Raw genomic sequence first — 21,990 nt, forward strand, 5'->3', positions numbered from 1 at the left:
AATCTCTGTTTTCCTTAACCCATTAAAGAAGAAAATGGCAAGCCATTCTATTATCTTTCCCAAGAAAACCCCAAGGACAGAATTGGTATGCTGTCACAAAGAGTTGGACATAGCTGACTATTTGAACACAAACAAGACGCTATATTATGGATTATTTTTTCTTTCCCAAAGACTGGTCCCAAACCATTTCACTTATTCCCCAATATTTGTAACAATAATATACTACTTTTAGATTCTTTTATGTGTCTATCTCAATCTGATACACATCTGCAAATATAACAATCCATTGATTTCAAGAAAAGCCAACATGTTTCTCATTTTCCCCTTATCATTAGTATCTATCACTTTATCTTTGTGCCACAAAATTGAAGTAAGAAATAATAGAGTTATAGAAGTGAAACAAAGAGGTTAAGTGGTTTCCTGTAATAATTGGCACAGCCAAGACCAAAAATCCAAGTCATCTGACATGCTTGAAGTTCAATTCTTTTAAAATTAGACTAGATAGCTATTATGGATTCAGTAGAGCTAAAAATAATTCTGATATGTATAAAATGTAGTTAAATTTACAATAAATTTTGATAAACATTGTGAAGGGAAACAAAGATAAATGAGGTATAGGTCAAAGGCCTCATTTTGCTCACTTATGTAGTACAGAAAAGACATACACAGAGATAATTATAGTACTAAGGCAGTACATGTTTAGTTATTTATGAATAGATAAATAGTCAAAGCAGCAAAGGGGGAAAAACAGGTTTTTAGGTGAAGAGGATGACTAGGATTTTGATAAATTGTAGACAGGAAAGTGTAAGAGAATATTTTATATTCATGAGTAAAGATACAAAAAGACAAAAGGGCAAGTATTTATCAGAGACAACAAGGAAACAAGTTATGACTGAGCAGAGAGTTCATTTAGAAGAATAGATGACAGACTTTGAAGAGATAAAACCTGTAAGTTGAGGTGAACAGGCTTCAGCACAAGCCCATAGCAATGGATTTCCCTCTCTTTCAAACTGTAAGAGACCATTAAGATGTTCTCTCAATTTTGCTAATAAGTACAGTAGGGATGGCTAAATAAGCTGGTTTCTGCAGGTCATGAAGTATATGGCACAGAGTTTGGAGATTTGGAGGCTGGAGAATTAACATTTATTTTGAGTTCCTATATGGTAGAGGAAACAAATGATGAGTACACATGAATGTGTGGAAGCAGAGGGAATATGAAACAGTAGGTAATGGTATCTCAGTGATTGAGTCAGTGAATAAGGACATATGATTGCTGGATAATTTGGAGATATATTTGGGACCACTGGATGTAGATTTCAGGGTATCACCTTAAGATTACTTTCATTTAGAAAATATGGAATAATTACGAGTTAAGATGTGCTCCTCTCTGTGTCCAACCAAAAAAACTGAGGCATGTTTGGTCTTTGTGCTGAATCTCATGGACTGATTCTAGCATTTGGGAAACTTAATAACAAAGCCTTAGCAGATGTAGATACTTGACAGATTTCTATACTCCTAGTTGTGTTTGTATATAAAAATATTTGGAGTAAGAATGAGGATGGTAATAATAGGAGACCAGTACATGGAGAATGACTAAGTTTGAGATCATATGTAAGCAGATCTATGTTATTACCAAGAGAAATAACTTGAAAGGTACAAACAAAACTGCGAGAAATCTTGACCACTAGATCAGAGTTTCTTAAATTGAGGGTTGTGACCCCATATGAAGTTGCTTAAGTGAATGTGGGGGTCATGAAATTATGATTTATTAATAGTAAAGTTTGATTCATATACATATTTTATATATCCAGGGTCATGTAAAAATTTTGGAGGATGAAAAGTTTTCATAAAAGGAAAAAGTTTAAGAAGTCCTCATCTAGACCATCAACTTTGGACTTTCATCCAGTAATTCAGTAAGTAATTGTTATTTTCAGTCACATCCAACTCTTTGTGACCCATTTGGGGTTTCCTTGGCAAGGACACCAAAGTGTTCTATCATTTCCTTTTTCAGCTCATTTTAAAATGGAAAAAATGAAAAAAAAAACTGGAAAACTGAGGCAAAATCGTGTTAAATATCTTGAGTAATGGGAAGCTATACAAGGTTTATGAGCCTTTATTACAATAGCAATGTTTAGGATAGATTGAACAGGGAAAACCTGGAAACAGATCACTCTATTTGGATTTCTCCAAGTAATAGACTGTACATTATTACTTAAGACTGATGAAATGATTAATTTGACTTCCGTATCACACATATATGTTGTGAATTATTAAATATGTAAAAGCCAGTAGATAAGTAATTTTTCCCACTTTTATATTTCCTTCCTTCAATTATATCTCTAGATACTTATGAATTAGTCTATCATGATCACACCTGGGTACCCAGCCAAATGCTCTTTACTTATCTTTGTAGATTATTGCCTCATTTTGTAGTTGTTCTAATCATTGATTATTTTCTCCTAAATTTTATCACTTTTTATCAGCAATTTGCCAGTGTTGTTACTTTAAGGGTCTGGAATAGATGAAAAACCAAAGGAATCTTTTTTTACACACTTTACTTTTTGACATGATTTTTTATGTTAATAAGTGAGGTGCTTGTATAAGGATTATGTATATTTGAATCAACCAATGGCATCATTCCACTTCATGTAATATAAGTAATAAGATGTTAACCCTGATCCTTTTCTTACATAACTTAAGGATAGTCAGCCAACCTTAAAGGATGAACTATGTATGAACAAGACTTAGATATCAGACAATCATAAACCATAAGCTTAGATTAAGAGAGACAAGTTCTCTGTCAGTTTAGAAGTCCTTGAAAGCCTTTGGATGAACTGAAATGGTGTACTGGAAGTGTGATCTTACTGGTTCAGGAAATGTGGATGCCTTATCAGTGCTCTTCAAAATGTCAGACCCACTAGAAATTTGAGAACAGAGTATCTTAATGGTTTTGTTGTTCATCATTTCAGTTGTATCTGAATTTTTGTGACCCCATTTTTATTTGTTTTTGTTTTATGACATAGATACTAGAATGGCTTCCCATTTCCTTCTCGAGTTTATTTTACGAATGAGGCCAACAGGGTTAAGTGATTTTCTCAGTCGTATTTGATGCCATATTTGAAGCCAGGAAGATGAATCTTCTTGACTTCAGTCTTGGTACTCTGTTTATTATGCCACCTAGCTGCCCTCTGTGAAGAAATCATCCCTAGGAGAGGGGAGAAGGAAGAAAGTATTTTGATTTCCACCCCCTTCTCTTTCACTCCATTTGACAATAGGAAGACCTTGTAAATTTTACTCTTCATGCCAGCATCCTAGCAATGTCTCCTTGGGATAACAGTGATCCAAGGGATTACTTCCAGGAATCTCACTTGAGTAGAACATTGAGTAAAAAGTTTAGATTCATAGAAAGTGGAAAAAAGTACAAGAAGATAGCAAAAAAAATCTCTATCACTTCTTAGGAATGTGGTGTTTAAAAGAAGAGTAAGCTCTCTGTGATGAGTCCCCTAATGGATAAGGAAGTGTTTGAAATGAGAAAACAAGATGGGAAGACCACAGTTGATTATTCATAGCTTTTAAAATTCACCTCATCTCAAAAGAAAAGCTTTACAGGGAGCAATTTCATAAAGCAAACAAACAAAAAAACAAGATAAACAAAAACTTTGTAAATTCCATAGTGTCATTTCCCACAAATATAATGTAAAATTACAAAACCAATAGCAAAGTATTTTAATAGCTTCCCTTTTTGGTTGCTAGATTTCTATGAACTATAAATGCCAACCACTGTATATCACAATTCAGTTAAGATTATGAAGTCTTTATTTACAACCATGGTAAATAAAACTGATAAAATTTCAGTGAATTTCATTAACATGAATTTGAACTATTTTGAAGTGAACAAAGCTTTGAAGTGGTTACCCTATTCCAACCAAATAAAGGTGAAGACATGAGCTCTGGCATATATATCCAGGTGGGGTTATTCAGGGTAAACTCCAATGAAGTACAAAAGTGTCACTAATTTTGAGCCTAAACTTTTCTTTCTTTCTTTTTCTTTTTTTGGAGGGCGGGGGGAAACCACCACAATAATTGCTCTCAACTTGATATATCTATTTTAGGTACATTCCTAGAAAGTTAATTTTGGCTTCTAGTCAATCTGTCTCTACTTATAATGACTTTTAGGACTTACCTGGGAGGTCCTGGTCTTTTTAAGAATTAGAAATAATTAATGTACTTAACATCTACTGGTCATTCTGCCATCTGGGGGAGGGGGTGGGGGGTAAGAGGTGAAAAATTGGAACAAGAGGTTTGGCAATTGTTAATGCTGTAAAGTTACCCATGCATATATCCTGTAAATAAAAGGCTATTAAATAAAAAAAAAGAAAAATATTTTCACCTCTTAAAAAAAAAGAATTAGAAATAAGCAGTTATCTTGATAATAGTTCAGTGGGAAACTTTTCTAATAATCGGGGAAGCTCTTATACAATATCTTTTCTTGATATATTAGTTGCCAGCTTCCTGGAGATAGAGCTAGCAGCAATAGTGGGGGTAAGACTAGGAAAAACTATAAGCATCAACTGTCAATTTCACTATTTTCCTCTTGGGCTCATTTTCCATCCCCAGATCAACCTCCTTAAGATCTTACTTCCTCAAGGAATAAACATTCAACTTACTCTGTCCTCTAATCACTCTTTTATTCTATGTCCTACTTATATATTTATTCTGCACTATATCATCTGTTACATTCTAACATGCTGCATTCAATATTCAAGGTCTTTTTTTTAAAAACTTGGATTCTCTTATAAGACTTAGAATTTTGAGGAATGAGTCTTCCTTTTTTCTTATATTCCTAAATAACATGTGTGTAAAAGTAAATACCTGTATGAAAAAGTAAAACACCTATTAAACATTAGTTAGGTAACTTCAGTCTCTTAAGACTGAAGTTAAGCCCTTTTGAGTTTATATGTATAAAGAACAAAGAAAAAGATTCAAAGAGATAAGATGTGGATTTTTCTGTATCTGAATATACTAAATTTTTAAACCACTGCAAAGACAGCATTTATCTTATCTCCTTGAAACAGCAATGTGACTCAGTGTTTAGAAAGCTGAACTCTACATCAGGAAAACTGGAGGTCTAATTATGCCTCAGTATTAACTACATATTCTTGGACAAGTCACATAATTTCTGTTTGTCTCAGTTTCCTCATCGATGCAACTGGGATAGGAAAAATACCTCTATTATAGTTGACCTAAATTGGATAATATTTATAAATAGTTTTATGAATCTTAAAATATTATATAAATGCTAATTGTTATCACTACAACCACCATCATCATTTAGTTTTTGTTGTTTTTTGTAGATCCTGTTCTTGTATTCCCAAGTTGTTATGTTCAACTCCATGAAATTCCAGATTGAGACTGGTTTACTGTAGCTCCAAACTATGTAGATGCCCATAGTCTAGAAAACACTATAAATATCAATTGCAAGAACAGATCATTTAAATATTCTCTTTGACTTACCTGCTTCATATGTGGTAGCGTGGGCAGTCATACTCCACGTACTTGATCTTTGACCTTTGGTTACCATGACTGAGAATTCATACATAGTGTTGGGTTTAAGGCCTGTTGCTGTATGACTCAGGGATGTTATATCTGCCGACTACACATGCAAGGGGAAAAAGCAAGTAGAAAAATACTGTGAGATACATTAACATGGTAAATCAAGACATGGAAAAAAATTATCAAATAATCCAATAATAGGACACAGAGACTTCCTTAACATCAAAGCATTTGCTAGCACAGAATATTGGCTCTAATTTCTTTTTGGGAAGTACCAAAATACAGTATTAGTTTATATTCTGGTAAACTGTAAATTATGTCCAATAAAGCAAACTCTTATAATAAAGGGTGATTTAGCATAGTAACCATTCTTGTATAAGGCTCCATCATGTTCTTAGGAGAAGTGAACTATACTGACAGGCCACAGGTCACCTTATTCTAGATTTTTTTTTAACTTTAGAGAACGCTTGTGTAGAATAGATAATCATAATGAATTCAATTTTGTTATAATAATTCAAATTATATTCATCAGAGGTTTTTAAGATTAATCATTGATTATATAGAATCATCACTGAATTTGGTAAGATTGAGCCTCAGGATGGTATTTAGGATAGTAGCTGTTTGTGGAAGTATGATATTTCTTTCCAGATTGATCATTAGCTCTATATGGGTAGAGGCTGTCTGAGTTAATCTGTATGTCTCCCTGAGGATCTATCATATTCTTCCACACAGACTAGGAGCATAATAAACATTGGATGAAGATAAAAATAGAAATAATTATTCTTCTGCTTTGTAATGCTTAAAATATCTTTGAAGTAATTCTCTTTAGGAAGTCTAAGCTTGCCAAAATCAAGTTTGTTCATATACACACATATACACATACCATATGCATGTAATGTACATCATTCATATGTATATATATATATATATATATATATATATATATATATATATGAAGATGTATATATAATTTTTGTATATACACATGCATGTATATGTATCTGCCACTAATCCTATAGTTAAAACAATTTTTTTTCCATTTTTTGGTGTGGAAAGTTATAGACCAAATAATGTTAAACCTCTGCCCAGTTTACACTCAGGTCAAATATCACTTTCTACACAAGTCCCAAATAACCCCTATCTATTGGTTTCTTTCCCTCACAGATCACCTTCTATCTTCTTTGTATATATTTGTATATATGAATGTATGTATGTAGCTATCTAGTTATTTGCAAGTTGTCTTCCCCATGGGAATGTAAATTTTTAAAAAGTAGGGATAATTTTTGCTTTTCTTTGTACTGTCAGAACTTAAAACTCTGGCATCTAGTAAACATTAAATAAAGGCTTGTGACATTAGAAGAACTAAACATAAACACTTAAAAATGATCACTTGAACTGTATAGAAAAGGACAAACAAATGACATTTAGGACAAAAGGATTTTATGGGTTTGCTGAGTATTACTACCATTATTTAAATGTGATGAATCCCTTGACATTTCTTGACTTTTGGCAATGGGTTAAAGAAACATTAGTGGAAGGTTGAATTTGTTTTTCACTGTTTACTGTTTTTGATGTTCAAAGGAAATCAACCTATCGCCTGAGCTATTATGTATCACTTAAAAAAGAGGACATTTTGAAACATAAATATAGATTCATATCTAGTATTTCGACCCTAGATCTTCTCACAGGCTTAAATATTTATTTTGCTTTCATATTTGATATATGTGTTATTTTCCTGACTGAATTAAGGTGATCAACAGAGTAGCATTCAGCCTTTGTTCCAGTCTCCATGCAGTACCTCCCTACTCAGTGATTCAGAACATTATAAAAGTCTATTTTTGTAAATTATTATTCATATCCCTGTGAAAGAAATGATATGAACATGTAGTATTAATAAGAACCACTCATGTAACCATTGTCATAGACTGACATAGTTTAGCTACCTCATATTTAGGTACCTTATTTCCTTGAATTGATTATAATTGTTTTGCATGAAGCAATAGTTCTTATATATCAGGTACTACAAACTATCATAAAGTCTTCAGTAAGTGCTCAAAAATAATTGTTGGATTATTTAATGATCTATTTGGCTTGCTCTAGAACATTTTTATAGAGACAAATGAAAAATTTACGCTCATATTGACCTGGATTTTTAGCTCTCAAGAGTAATTATTTGATTTTTGTGTAGATTTGTGTATTTTTGGTTGTTGTTGTATTGTTGGGTCTTTTTTAAAATAATCACAAGTTGAGTATTCAAAATCCAGCTTAAAGTAAGTAGAAGTGAGCAAAAACAATATACTGCTGAAGCAAGAACTCTTGACTCGTATACCTAGACAAGTTATTTGGCTTCCCTAAGACTCTTTTCTCCTACCTATAAAAAAGGTCATAACAAATGTTCAATGTTCTTTTTAGGCTTAAAGGAAAGATAAAAGGAGATGATCATTATGAAGATACTTGGCAAAGTATTGAAATGGTTTATCTTTAGAAAACTTTACATTAATTATATCTCTAAATGGATATAAAATACTATTGGATATACTGTGTAAACTACCTTCTAACAACCCTCACCTGTCTTTTTCTTAATTTATTTTTTATCTCCCTCTCTGTGATGTGGGGGAGAGGGCCAAGAGTAGTAAGGGCTGGTATTTGGGCTAAGGAATGGAACCAATCTTGTTTCATTTTGCACTCATATACTATGATCCATAAGAGGAGGGAAAGGAAGAGAAGACTTCTTGATTCTCCATTAGTAATTTAAACAATAAATGGGGACTAGCGTGGGAATGCTGAATCTAGCTCATTCTGATTCCCAAAATAAATTTCTTTTTTTTTTATGTGAAAACTAATTCTTTAGAAACAGGAAAGTATTATAAATCAGAGTTTGATTAATCATTTGTTGATTGGCTAAGCTTAAGAAAATGATGGGAGGAAATGTCAATAATACAGACTAAAATGTATATTATACATGTATTTTTAAAACACTTATAGCAGCTTACTGTTGGCTATAGGATACTAAATGTTTTGTTTTGTCACATTAAAATATCTGGATGGAAATGGACTTTAAAAGGCCTTTAGTTTAACCTTTAGCCAAACATTCAACAAATAGTTGTGACAAATAGTCATCTAGACTCCATTTGAATACTTCCAGTAATGTGAAACTCATTAATTTTTAGGTAGGTCACTTGAAGACTATTACTTATATTAAGGAAAGACTTATTTTCTGAGGAAATTGTATGATGGCTTAATTATGCAAAAGGATAATCTACATGTCCTCAGAAAATTTAGGAGCTGGGATTAGCCTGATGTAAACTATCATTATTCTGTTGCATTTTCCTTGTGCTTTACTTGACAAGGTAGACATGTCCATTCTCTGTCAGGAATTTTTACAGATGATGTACTATAGTTATATTTGAAAGCATTCATTGAGTTGTCATCTTCTAGGTTTATTAATTCATTGCTCTCCTCAATGGATATAAGTGATGGGCATTGAGTGGTTGTATTTAAAAATAAGGGAGGGATAAAGATCTTATTCTAAATAAATTTAAACTCAGTTGATGGCAGCTTATGGACTGTATTTTTTTTTAATGTTACAAAATGTTCTTGTGGATATCTTGTTTGGTAATATTCCCTTTATTTATGGTTTCCTTAGCTTTTTAGGTCAATACTGTAAGGACATAGGCTACTTATTCCATATCTTTATATCAGGATCACTTTATGAACTTAATTAGTAATTTTTCCCTAATCCTGACCTAGCAAGTTAACAGAACAGAAAGAAAATTATTTTTAAATGGTTTAGACTAAAATTATCATGAAATGCGGATTCTCTACAAGTTTAAAGACAGGAGAGTGAGAAAAAACAAGTGTATTATCATTTCTCCCCTGCAATATCTAAGCTTATCTGTAGGGAGAATTTTTCAAAAGATACTTTAGTCTTGAAAATAGTCAGAATATGCATTTGAAGTTGTCTTTGTTCAATGGGAATCAGAGCAGAAGGGAAAGGAAAATGAAGCCATGGCTGAGCCGAGCTGCTAATTTTTCTTAGTGGGTTGCTGAAGCTTATAAACTTATTAGCAAGGCTACATTAGCTCATGCAATCTCTCATTTTTTCCTTAATGTTTGAAGCAAATATCATCTTAATATCCAGAAAAGAAATTAGGCAATAACCACTAAACTGTGCTTCCTTTCTAAATAACATACCCAGTATCATTCAGCATGGGGTTCTCATTTACTATTTGTTGATAATGATTTTCCTCTCTCTGTAAATGGTAGCTGTCATTTCTCCAGTCTATGCTAACTGAAAATATTTAAAGGGTGCTGAAGTTTTCTTGTGTATGACCTATAGGCTGGGATTGCTTTTTGTGGGGATTGAGCATTTGGTCATTCTAGCCATATTGTCATCAATTATTATTGAAGTGAAGTAAGGAAGAAATTTTGGAAATTACCACATTTATCATAAAAAGTAAAATAAGTATTACTATATAGGGTCCTCTTCTCAACTTCAAAAGGTGTACTATAAGTCTAAATAGATGGTGTTATAAAAAATAAAAAAAATATATATACACAGTTTTTCAGGCAAGAGGTCATATGTGACTTCTATGTTTGAACATATTCCCTTCAAATGCAGTCTGGTATTCTTTAACAAGACTACTTAATATTATCAATGCTTTCCTTTAAAAAAAAAAGTAAACAAACAAACAAACAAAAAAAAAAAAAAACATTCAAGATGTCCTGAAAAACTGAGAAGAATTGCAAATAGTATTGTCATCTCCACTGCCAACTGCAGGATGTAGAATTCAAGTAATGCACATATTTCTGAAAGCATAAATATGATTTCTCTTTTATTCTCCAACAACCATGAAAACAATGCAACAATGGCAGAAAGAAAAACATTTGGTTGATAATACGTAACATTAGTTAGAAATTCACCTTATATTTTGCACTTGCAGAAAAGCTGGTTCTCCATCGGACAGTGTAAAACCGAACTTCAGTTGTTTTTTGATTCTTAGGGACAGAGTTGTCTGCCCAGCTGACCCTCACGGCATCATGGGTAAGTGCAACAGCCTGAACACCTACTGGTGGGAGCATGGGGGTGGAGATATCTGGGACTGAGGTAGGGAAATCATCAGGTAAAGGATAAAAATCAGCTTCCAATGGGTCAATGGGATCTGGGTTAAAAACCCACCAAATGAAACAAACAAATAAATAAACAAAATAGTTTAAAAATAAATATTGGTGATAACACATCACAATGAGTTAAATGCATGGCAATAATGATGAAGGAAAACATGAGAAGAACAGAAAACATGCCATTAATTTAATCAGAAAACATATTAGAAGTAATACTGCTACTTCATAATAAGTGATTATTTCCTCAAACCAGCTGCAATCTTTTCTTCATTAATTTTGTATTTATATCTATAATTTTTATTCAAAAGCCAATATCTTTTAAAGTATACATTGGTATTTAAAAGACTTGTTAAAAAAACTGATTTCTGATACTACCTATAGCTAAAAATTAAAAGGACAAAAGAAAATTTGAAATCTGTAATCTATTTCTTCATGTAGAGGAAAGTTTTCATCTTACTAGTTTGCTTTTTTCTTCTTTTACTTTCACCCATTCCACCTCCTTCTCTCCTATTGTAACCTTATTATCCTTTTATTCTTATTCATCCTGTCAGTATTCATATTTGAAAGTCACAAAGCAAAAAGAATAAAGAATGAAGAGAGATGAATTTCACAAGAGCAATCTATGACTGGTGACTCCAAACTTTACTACAGTGACTTACATTTCATACATTAACATTCCATACAGGAATTTACATTCCAATCTGATTTATGGTTTGGTTTCTCCCAAGTGAATTATTTTCTCTTGAGGACATCATCATAATTCAGTTATATAACTATCAATGATGTTGTCTTTTGGTAGTGACTATAGTAGCTGATCTTAGCCAAAGACTCACATAAATAAATGTGGAAGACTCAACTTCAATTTTTCCAATATTCTTGTGGAATAGGCTAAGGCATATAAGAAAACCCAAGAGGCTATTTTCCTTATTACATAATTTTGAGAACTCTGTAATTCTGAAGCAAGTACAGAGCTAATATCTATTATCTTATAGACAACTGGCATTTGGGAAATGCATCATTTTACTCATGGGTAGGATAACTGAATTTGCCTAATGATGGAATGTCACTAAAATTATTCTGAAATTCTTTCATTACATTTTAGTGTGAGCAAATTAGATTTATAACTGCTCATTTGTGATGAGATTAATAATTACATTTCTACATATATCAAATGGGGAATGGAAAGAAAAAAAGGTCTTTAAATAGTATCTTAATTCTTATTATTTATCAAGGAGATATGACATTATAGGTCTTAGTCATGGGCAGGTTATTTGAGGAGATCAGTTAGAATTTAGCACATGTATTGATATATTCCCATAACGTTAAAGAAAACAACAACAATATGGATTAAAGCAAAGTCTTGCTGATTTCTGATGATTGCTTCAGTTTGTCCAGACTATTTCATATGTCTATCCTTACTTCATCATACTGTTTTCCAGTGAATTATTTAGTAGTTGACTGAGTGCCAGTCTTTGGAAAAGGAAAAAAAAAATGAAAAAGAAAAGAAAGGGAAAGAAAAATGTATGTTTAAAATTTAACGAGAGAGTCCAGTCTCTTCAAATTTCCTTTGATGCCTCTTTCATTTAAGGCATCCTTTAAACCCAAATGGATTTATGAAATGATTGGGAGATATTGAAGACAGTTCTGTCTCAGTAAGGTCTTAGACATCAGGTGGATATCTATCAAGATAGTGTAGTACATGAAAGTTTTTATTTTCCTAGTGTTGTTGCTTTTTTGGTCATTTTGGGAGGATATGTTCTAAGCTACAGCAAATGCTGTCGCACTCTATGGTTTTTAATTCTCAGTTCATTTTTTCAGATTAGTTTTTCAAAGGCAGCACAAATAAAGCATGCCTGGCTTAGGATCAGAATTTATTTCTTTCTCATGTTCTTAGGTTGACAAGTAACTCAATTTTTCAAATTTATGTGTGCTAGGAAATATACCAGTTTAGGAAATATTGAAGAGGCTAGGAACTACCAAAAATAAAGCATTAGACATCCTTTAGTAGCAAAAAAATATTTTTATAACCTAAAATAAATTATTTCTGGATTTTAAAATTATCTATTTACAATGATCTTTTGTTTCAATAATTTTCAATTTCTGATCATTAATACCTGATTGATTCCTTTATGTTTTAAAATATCTACCTTTGGTGATGTTTCTGTATGGTCAGATGTGATTTTGGAATTTCTTCCCTTGAATAAAATATATCTGGACTTACTAGTACTTATTTTCCTCAGACATGAACTTGTCATTCATTTGACACTTCCTCTGGAGAGATACTTGCATACAGATTTTGCTAATTTGTTTTTCGACTCAGGCCTGTCAGGTCAGAGACTGTCTAGAAAGCACAATTAAAGGGCCTTTTGTGGATGCTGAACAGTTTTCCAAAAGCTTATCCTGCAAGTGCTCCATGTTTCTGATTGTCTAGTGGCCTCAGCCAGGAAAGAGCTAATGTCAGAGGAGATAAATTAGAGACTACTGAGGCAGGAGCCTTTTGGCTAAAAATTTGAATCAAATCCAGTGTTACACTGCTATGTCAATAGGTTCCCATGCTCTCTAATGTATAAATTAGGTTTGAAGAAAATAATAGTAATTATCCTCATTTCAAAGAACAGCAATAACAAACAAAATCTCTCTCACATCCTGGCTATATTTCATTAGAGACTTGGTGGAAAAGATAAAATTCAAAAGCTCAATTGATCCAGTAGAGATTTTAAAGGATATATGGTTCTTTTTTAATATGCTTAGAAAGTGGTTATAACTCCCTTCCACCATGTACCCAACTGTTCACTAGGGGAAATCAAAATTTAGGAAAGAAGGCTTATGCTTAACTTTACCTAGATGTATTTTCTTGTCTTTGTGTATGTGTACATGTTTTTATTTTTTGTTTTCTTTTGTTTTATTTGTTTTTGAGTTAGTCATATTCCAAGATTCCTCAGAGGAATCTTCTGATAGGGAAAAAGCCATTTTTTTTTTCTTTTCTTCATATGTAACTACTGGTCATTCATTTGATAAAGTTACTCTCTAAAATTCACCCCCTCTGTTTCTTTATTTGTCCTTTTGTTCTCAGTGACTCAAATATCCTTCTGCTAAACAGTTTCTGACAATTAACATGAATTTTAAGGAATGAATCAAGTAATAGTATAATTCTTCAGGGAAAAATACTGAATGAATATTATTTTTACCCATTTTCATTTCAACCCATTAATGCTTTCTTTTGATTTTTCTTTCATTGGCTTTCTGAATCTATTCCATTTTAAAACTGAAATGGTTTTGCCTCCCAACTCATTTATGATTAGAAATACGAAAGAAAAAATACATTTTATGAGCCATAGCCATCTTAGGAACTATGTATGGAGAAGGGGATATGCTTACTGATGAATCAATGAGAAAGCCTGGGACGATAAAGAAAGCATAGGATGTTAAAAAAGGGTTGAATGGTTCATACTAAACTACTTTCAGCTTAATGGAAGCTTTGTATTATTAACTACTAACCCTGGCATTGGAGTCTGGACTTGCCTTATCATATGAATTTTTATTGCTTAACATTCCTAACTTGCTAGTAGCTACAGATATCAAGTCCTGTATTTGGACCACAATAGATGTTGGTAAACTAATCTTATGCACAGACCTATTGAGAAAAAAATTAAGCTTGGCATAAGCCAAACATGTTAATATCAGTATGTCTTCTCACAAATTTATTTATATAGCCTATTACTTTAGAAAGAAAACATTTGACAAAGAAAAATATATAGCTCTGTTTTTCAGTAATCTCTATTGATAAGAGAGCAAGAAAACTGGGGAAATGAAAATCCTGGGAAGTCAAAAAGAATCTTGAGTTTCAACCAGCTCATTAACATAAGTTATTAAAAATTTTATTGCCATCATTTTATTTGGAGATGAATATTATTTGAGGCGTTTCAGTGTACACAAGCCATTTATCCAAAATCTGATTTAACACAGTCTCACAACTGATCCAAAACTACTAGATTAACTGTATTTAACCATCAGATATTTTCAAAAGTATTTGTGTCACATTTATATTTTAAATAATAATTAGGGTTGGCCCTTACCTAATCTGTAAGACAAAGAAAAGGCTCCAACGTACCTGAAATAGACCTATTTTCTGAGATTTTTCCCTCTTTTCTTCCCTAATTCTTTCCCCTTTAGATGTTTAAGATTCTAGAGATGCTCTTTATATAAAAATTGCTCTAACACCTTTGTTAACATTAGGATCTATGAGTGGTGATTTTAAAAAAGTGTTACTTATTCCAGTGGGATCTGCATTCCAAGAGGAACCAAAAGCCTTTAAGAAAAGATAGCTGAGAGTATAGGATTTTAAAGAATCAGAAATTTGGTGCTAGAGAAGGGATTTCATTCAGGATCCTGAAACTACATTGTAAAGGTAGATATTCCAGAATAAGACTTAGATAAAGCATTGTTAATTAGTAGGTCACAGTAATATGATTTAAAGTGATTTCCCCCTTATCCTTCCTTTTTCCCTTCTCAAGACTACCCTTCTTCTTTATCTGTTTTACCTATAGGCATATAATATAAATAGCATTTATGAAGACTAAAGTCCAATCTAGATCAGGATAGATAAGACTGAAGAGTTCTTGTAAGGAGTCAATACATCTATGGACCGTTCTTGCTCAAACAACTCTGAGGCAACCTAGTACTCAATCATATGGTCATTTGAATGATTTCCCTGGCAGATTTTAGGAACCAGCCTTCGAAGGTGAGTAAAGGGACATTGACTCTAGAATACTGCTTGACTAAGAGGTAAATGAGTCAAAATATACTCCTCAAATCAGCCGCCAAATAGTGAAGCCCTAACTGTTTTTAAATATTTAAATATAGTCTACATGGAATAATGCTTCTTCTCATTAAAGCTAACTTTTTCAATCTAATTTTTTAAAAAAAGTAAAACAATTCTTCTACTAATCACTTTCAACCAAAATGAAATAGGATGCATAACAAAGAATTTTAAATTAGATGAATATAAAGTTAAATACAATCAAAAGGATTGGGACAACAGCTTCCATATATACCTGTGTACTAAATTATAAGATTTGGTGACTCCCTTTTATTTACCTAGTGACTAAGTTGCACACAGAGATCAGCATTTTTAACTTACCTGTCATAGATCTGGTGGTGGCACTTTCATAGAGAGGAACTCCCTCTCCTGCATTATTAAAGGCTTTTAGGGAGATTACATAATGGGAACTTGGCTCTGTAGATGAAATAACAACAAAACATAGCCATCACATTAGTCAGGTACCAAAATACTCAGGATGAACATTTCCCCCATACAAATATAGAATAAGGTAATCAATAAATGATGTTTTCAAGGAATAAGTGATTTTTTTGTCAAAGCTGTGAGGTCTTTGTTCACATACACTGCTTATTTAGGCTTGTTGATTTTCTCTTCCTTTCCTATATGAGTGCAGATGAAACATATTGGAAAGAGAACTAGAATGGGATGTAGAAGACCTGAGTTCATGTTTACCTTGTCAGTTACCTTTAGGAAATAATAATCTAAATATACACAGTATGTTTGTGTGTGTATGTTTATATGTGAGTACATGTATGTGTGTATGTCAGGGATCAACTTGCTATGCCTACAATTTTCTAAATTCATTCCAGTCTGCTTTCCTTATTGATTATGTTTTTTTTTCATTAAACAGTCATTAGTGCCTATTCCAAGATGGTTAGACCTTTATAGTTTAACTCAATAGGCCATAATCTGGAAAATAGGAAATTTAAAAAAATTATAGTTTTTTTATTGACAAAACATATGCATGGGTAATTTTTCAACATTGACCCTTGCAAAAACTTCTGTTCCAACTTCTCCTCTCCTTCCTTCCACCTCTTTCCCTAGATGGCAGGTAGTCCCATACATGTTAAATATGTTAAAGTATATGTTAAATACAATACATGTAAACATATTTATATGGTTGTCTTGCTACACAAGAAAAAATGGATTTACAAAGAAGGTAAAAATAACCGGGGAAGAAAAACAAAAATGCAAGCAAACAATAACAGAAAGAGTGTAAATGCTAGGTTGTGGTCCACACTCATTTCCCAGTGTTCTTTGGCTGGGTGTAGCTGGTTCTGTTCATTACTGATCAATTGGAACTGATCTGGATCCTCTAATCTTTGAAGAGAGCCACATCTATCAGAATTCATCATCATATAGTACTGTTGTTGAAGTATATAATGATCTCCTCGTTCTGTTCATTTCACTCAGCATCAGTTCATGCAAGTCTTTCCAAGCCTCTCTGTATTCATCCTGCTGGTCATTTCTTATAGAACAATAATATTCCCTAACATTCATATACCATAATTTACCCAACCATTCTCCAATTGATGGGCATCCGTTCAATTTCCAGTTTCTAGCCACTATGAAAAGGGCTGCCACAAACAATTTTGCACATATAGGTCCCTTTCCCTTCTTTAATATCTTTTTGGGATATAAGCCCAGTAGTAACACTTGTGGATCAAAGGGTATGCACAGAAAATAGAAAAATTTTTAAAAATCCATTTAGGTTTTTCCACATGTGCTATTTAACTGATTTCTTTCTAACAGTTTTGGAACTCATGATGAAACTGTGGGCTTATTGCAATTAGCAAAATGTTATCCTCCAAAGGAACATCTGGAGAATTTTGCCATCCATTATTTTTGGACTTCAATATCATGATCTCCAGAAAAGTAGTGGACATTTTTGGTGATCATGCATTTGTTTTATAGCTAGCTGGGTATTTCTTACAAAGAGATCATTTCAAGATACTTCTGTGGTTATATAAAAAAGACTCCTATTATCCAAACAAATAAGTAAAATACTTTACTGATGAAGAAACTTCAAGGGGTCATTTTGTATCACTAAGTCAAAAGTGGTTTAAAAAATAGCAAATGATAGTCACTAAAAGGTCTTAAATTCTCATTTTTAGTCAATTGAATAATTGTTATAATGTGTCCTTTTACTGAAGATCATCTGTTCCTTTTCCTCCTAATATATTTTATATGTAACCAAGCACATCATAGATACATAAGACGTGCACTAAAATAAACAATTTATATACATTAAAAAGTAGGTGTAAGAGTTGATAATTAGTGATTCCTTTTTCTCTTCTTGGTCACCTAATTCTCAAGATAATAAAGGTTCAAGATTTTTTTTTCCAACTATACAGTGTCCTGACCTTTCAAATATTTTGACAATTGATTCTAAATGCTTTTTAAATTGTATCACAGTTACCATTGGTTTATGTAGTATGTGTGTTTAATAAGTTGTGGTGGCTTTTCATATCCATCTTTTACTTGATGAAATAATTACTTGTAGTAGTATCCAAATATGATGGTTCTATTGTGATCAATATTATAGACAATTTGCTATAAAAATGTCTCATCCTTTTCATTTTTTGTAGCTGTTGTCCTATATTACTATCTAGGAATGTTCTTGGATTTATGATCTCTTTTAGACTAGTTTCACCCCAACTTTTCCATAGACTCATTATCCCTTCTGTTCTTTCTTTTATATGGCTGTTTGAAATCTTTTTTATTCCATGTTTTAAGATCTTGAACATAAATGTTTTTCTCTTACAAAAGTGATAAAATAAATTGCTCTCTAGGATGGTTTTTGGACTCTTTCAGTTGGGTTAGAATGCTACAAGGACTAGTGATAGTCTCTAGTATCTTTTCCTTCCTCCACTTGCCATTTTGTCAATAACAATAGAATGATTGAATAGGTCAGGTTGGACCTTTATAATTCCATACAGTTTTCTTCTAATCTTTTATTCTTATTTCCAGTCTTGTATTACTTTTGACCTTTGCTCTAACTTGTTGACATATAGTTCTGACATTTCTGCCACATAGATTATAACTTTCTCTCTATTAGGTGGTGGCAAACTTTATTTTTTTATTATGGTGTATGCCCACCATATTTCAAAGAGGGTATTTAGTCTAAACAATTGCAAAAATATCAATTGCTCATGAGTAAATCAAGGTTATATAATAAAAATGACAATTCTGCCTAAATTGGTCTATTTGTTCCATGCCATGCCAATAAAACTGCAAAAAAAAATCATTTTATAGAAATAGAAAAAATAATAACAAAATTCATCTGGAAGAATAAAAGGTCAAGAATATCAAGGAATTAATGAAAAATGTTACATAGGATGGTGGCTTAGCACTACCAGATCTAAAACCATATTACACACAAGCAGTCATCAAAACTATTTGACACTGGTTTAGAAATAGAGTGGTGTAACAGTGGAATAGATTAGGAATATATGACAAAATAATCAAGGCCTATAGTAATCTAGTATTTGATAAACCTCTAAATTCATGCTTCTGGGATAAGAATTCACTATTTGGAAAAAAAATGCTGAGAAAACTGGAAAATAATGTCAAAAATTCAGCATAGGGCTACATCTCCCATCCCATACCAAAATAAGGTCAAAATAGTTACATGATTTGGGCATAAAAGGTGATACCATAAGCAAATTAGGAGAACAAGGAATAATTTATCTATCAGATCTTTGGAGGAACTTCTAGGAAATAGAAGAATTAAAGAATATTATGAAAGATAAAATGAACAACTTTGATTACATTAAATTAAAAAATAAATTACATTACTTTTTGCATTTGTTTTGCACAAATAAACCAACAAAAACAAGATTGAAAGGGGAGTACAAAGCTGGGAAAAAATTTTACAGCCAATGTTTCTGATAAAGGTCTCATTTCTAAAGACTATAAGTAGTGTGTCAATTTTTAAAGAATACTTGTCATTCCTCAGTTGACAAATAGTCAAAGGATATAAACTATTTTCAGAAGATAAAATTAAAGCCATCTATAGTCATATGGAAAAATGCTCTAAATCACTACTGATAAGAGAAATGCAAATTAAAACAAGTCTAACGTACCATCTCATACCTCTTGTATTGGCTAAAATGACCAGAAGAGATATTGATAAATGTCAGAGGGGTTGTGGGAAAACTGGAATACTAATACATTGTTGGTGGAATTGTAAAATGACTCAACCATTCTAGAGAGAAATTTGGAACTATGCCCAAAGGACATAAAATTGTACATATCCTTCAACCCATTAGTGCCACTACTGAATTGGTATCCCAAGGAAATTACAAAGGAGGGAAAAGGACCCACATGTGCAAAAATGTTTGTAACAGCAAAGAATTAGAAAATAAGTATATGCCCATCAATTGGGGAATGACTGAATAAGTTGTGATACATATGAAGGTAATAGAATATTATTAGTTTATAAAAAAATTGTTATGGGCCAGAATTGTGAAACAAGGATTCATACAAGGTGTTAAGTCCGTGGAATTCATGAGACAATGGTTATCTAGTTTAGCACTGTGCTTATATAGTTCTCTAAGTTCCATATGTTTGATTTAATCTTACAACAAATACTGGTTTTCTAGTGATATAATGATTGCTTTATACTCAGTGTAGAACATATAAGCTGCCACAAACTCAGCCAAGGAAGGCAGAGACAGATTCATTCCATTGTCTACCTTTGTGGTGTCTGGAGGCTGAAGCACAAGCCCTTAGACTCAGAGAGATTCATTCCAATTTTATCAGCCTCATGGTGGCTGGCCTGTCCTCCAGCTCCTCCCACTGAAACTAAGACTCTGAAAGGCCTCTAAGAAAGGTAGCCCAGGGCCCAGGCAAGGAAACTAGATTGTGAAAGAGATAATAAAGGATTTGGACTTTAACATCTGGTTATTCTTGTGGTGATTACTCTACTGAAACGAAGGCTACTCCCAAGACCTCCAGAAAACCAAACCGAAAACATTACAAAAAATGATGAACAAGGTGATTTTAGAAAGACCTGGAAAGATTTATATAAACTGATGGTGAGCAAAAGAAGTAGAGCTAGGAATACATTATACACAATAACAACAAGAATGTACAGTGATCAACTATGAAAGACTTGGTTCTTTTCAGTGGTTTAATGATCCAAAGCAATCCCAAAAGACTTTGGATAAAAAATGCCATACACAACCAGAAAAAGAACTATGGAGATTTAAAAGTAAATTAACAAATGCTATGTTCATTTCTTATTTCTGTTGTATTTTTTCTTTTATGATTTTTACCTTTTGTTTTTGATTTTTCCCTTCTAACATGATTCATAAAGGAATGTGTATTAAAATCCATTGATTAATTAAAAAATAAAGATGGTATTCAGGATTAAATATGTGAGGCTTATAAGTATTCCACATTTCACTGGGCATTTTAAAATGTTTTAATTTCATATATATATATATATATATATATATATATATATATATGTCATTAATTTTTACCCTGCCCAATCTGATGACTACTTTTATGTTGAGTCACATAGTATCAGGTTATACATTAATATACAGTGAATGATCTTGTTAGGCTCTTCATTGGATTTCTTAACTTTTTAATCTCCCAAAACAGATGACTGATGCATAAACTGCAATAATCCTCCTAGTACCCCTTACACTTTTGTTCCTCATGCTCATTTTAATGCAAAATGACAAAATAGTCCATGAAATATGTTTTTTTTTTTTGTCCTTGCGATCATAATGAAACCAACTTAGCCAATTCCTTTAATTGCTTTTCAAGAACTTATGAACTTTTCCCATTTAACTGTAACTTTTTTGTGACTTGTGGCTTCATTTATTGCAAGAATGTTAGCTATGAATCAGTTTTTCCAATGTTTTAGTTTGCCTCATTGTTCACTAGACAAGTGTTTCACATTTCAAATAACATCAGTTAAACTGATGTTTTTAGATGACCTGGGAACTATGTGTGTCTCAAAAATTTCCAACCCCCCTTTCTGTGACATTTTGACATTGTCACAACTCATTATAATTATCTACCAAGAAGAGACAGTATTAATATAGTATTTTAAGGTTTGAAAAGAGATTGATTTCTGAATCTCATCTCATCATATTCTCAGAACAACCCTGGCAGGTAGAGGCTACCATTATTTCTATTTTACAATTAAAGAAACTGAGGCTAGGAGAGGAAAAGTGATTTGCCCAGAGTCATACCACTAGCATTTGAGGCAGGATTTAAACTCAGATCTTCCTGACTTCAGGCACAGGGCTTTGTCCACTACAACATCCAACTGCCTTTAGTAATTGACTAATTTTCTTTCCATAATTATCTACCATTCTATATGCTTTTCTTGCATTAAGCCAGTAAAGTACTTATTATTATTAGCCTCATATAAACTTATAATATAATTAGTCATGTATATGTGTATATATATATATATATACACACACACACACACACACACACACACACAC

The 21,990-nt window shown here is 32.4% G+C and overlaps 1 protein-coding gene across 1 annotated transcript in view; it reads right to left on the reverse strand.

The window, feature by feature from the left end:
• Positions 1–21,990, reverse strand: part of DCC (DCC netrin 1 receptor) — a 1,389,687-nt gene that overhangs the window by 167,887 nt on the left and 1,199,810 nt on the right. Inside the window, exons 16-18 of the mRNA XM_031946063.1 lie at positions 15,818–15,913; positions 10,477–10,715; positions 5,515–5,653 (exon numbers count right to left, since the gene is read on the reverse strand). Of these exons, the coding sequence (XP_031801923.1) occupies positions 5,515–5,653; positions 10,477–10,715; positions 15,818–15,913 (474 nt within the window). The remainder of the gene's footprint in view (positions 1–5,514; positions 5,654–10,476; positions 10,716–15,817; positions 15,914–21,990) is intronic.

The sequence above is a fragment of the Sarcophilus harrisii genome, chromosome 1 (assembly GCF_902635505.1).
Source record: "Sarcophilus harrisii chromosome 1, mSarHar1.11, whole genome shotgun sequence".
In the NCBI taxonomy this organism is placed as follows: Eukaryota; Metazoa; Chordata; class Mammalia; order Dasyuromorphia; family Dasyuridae; genus Sarcophilus; species Sarcophilus harrisii.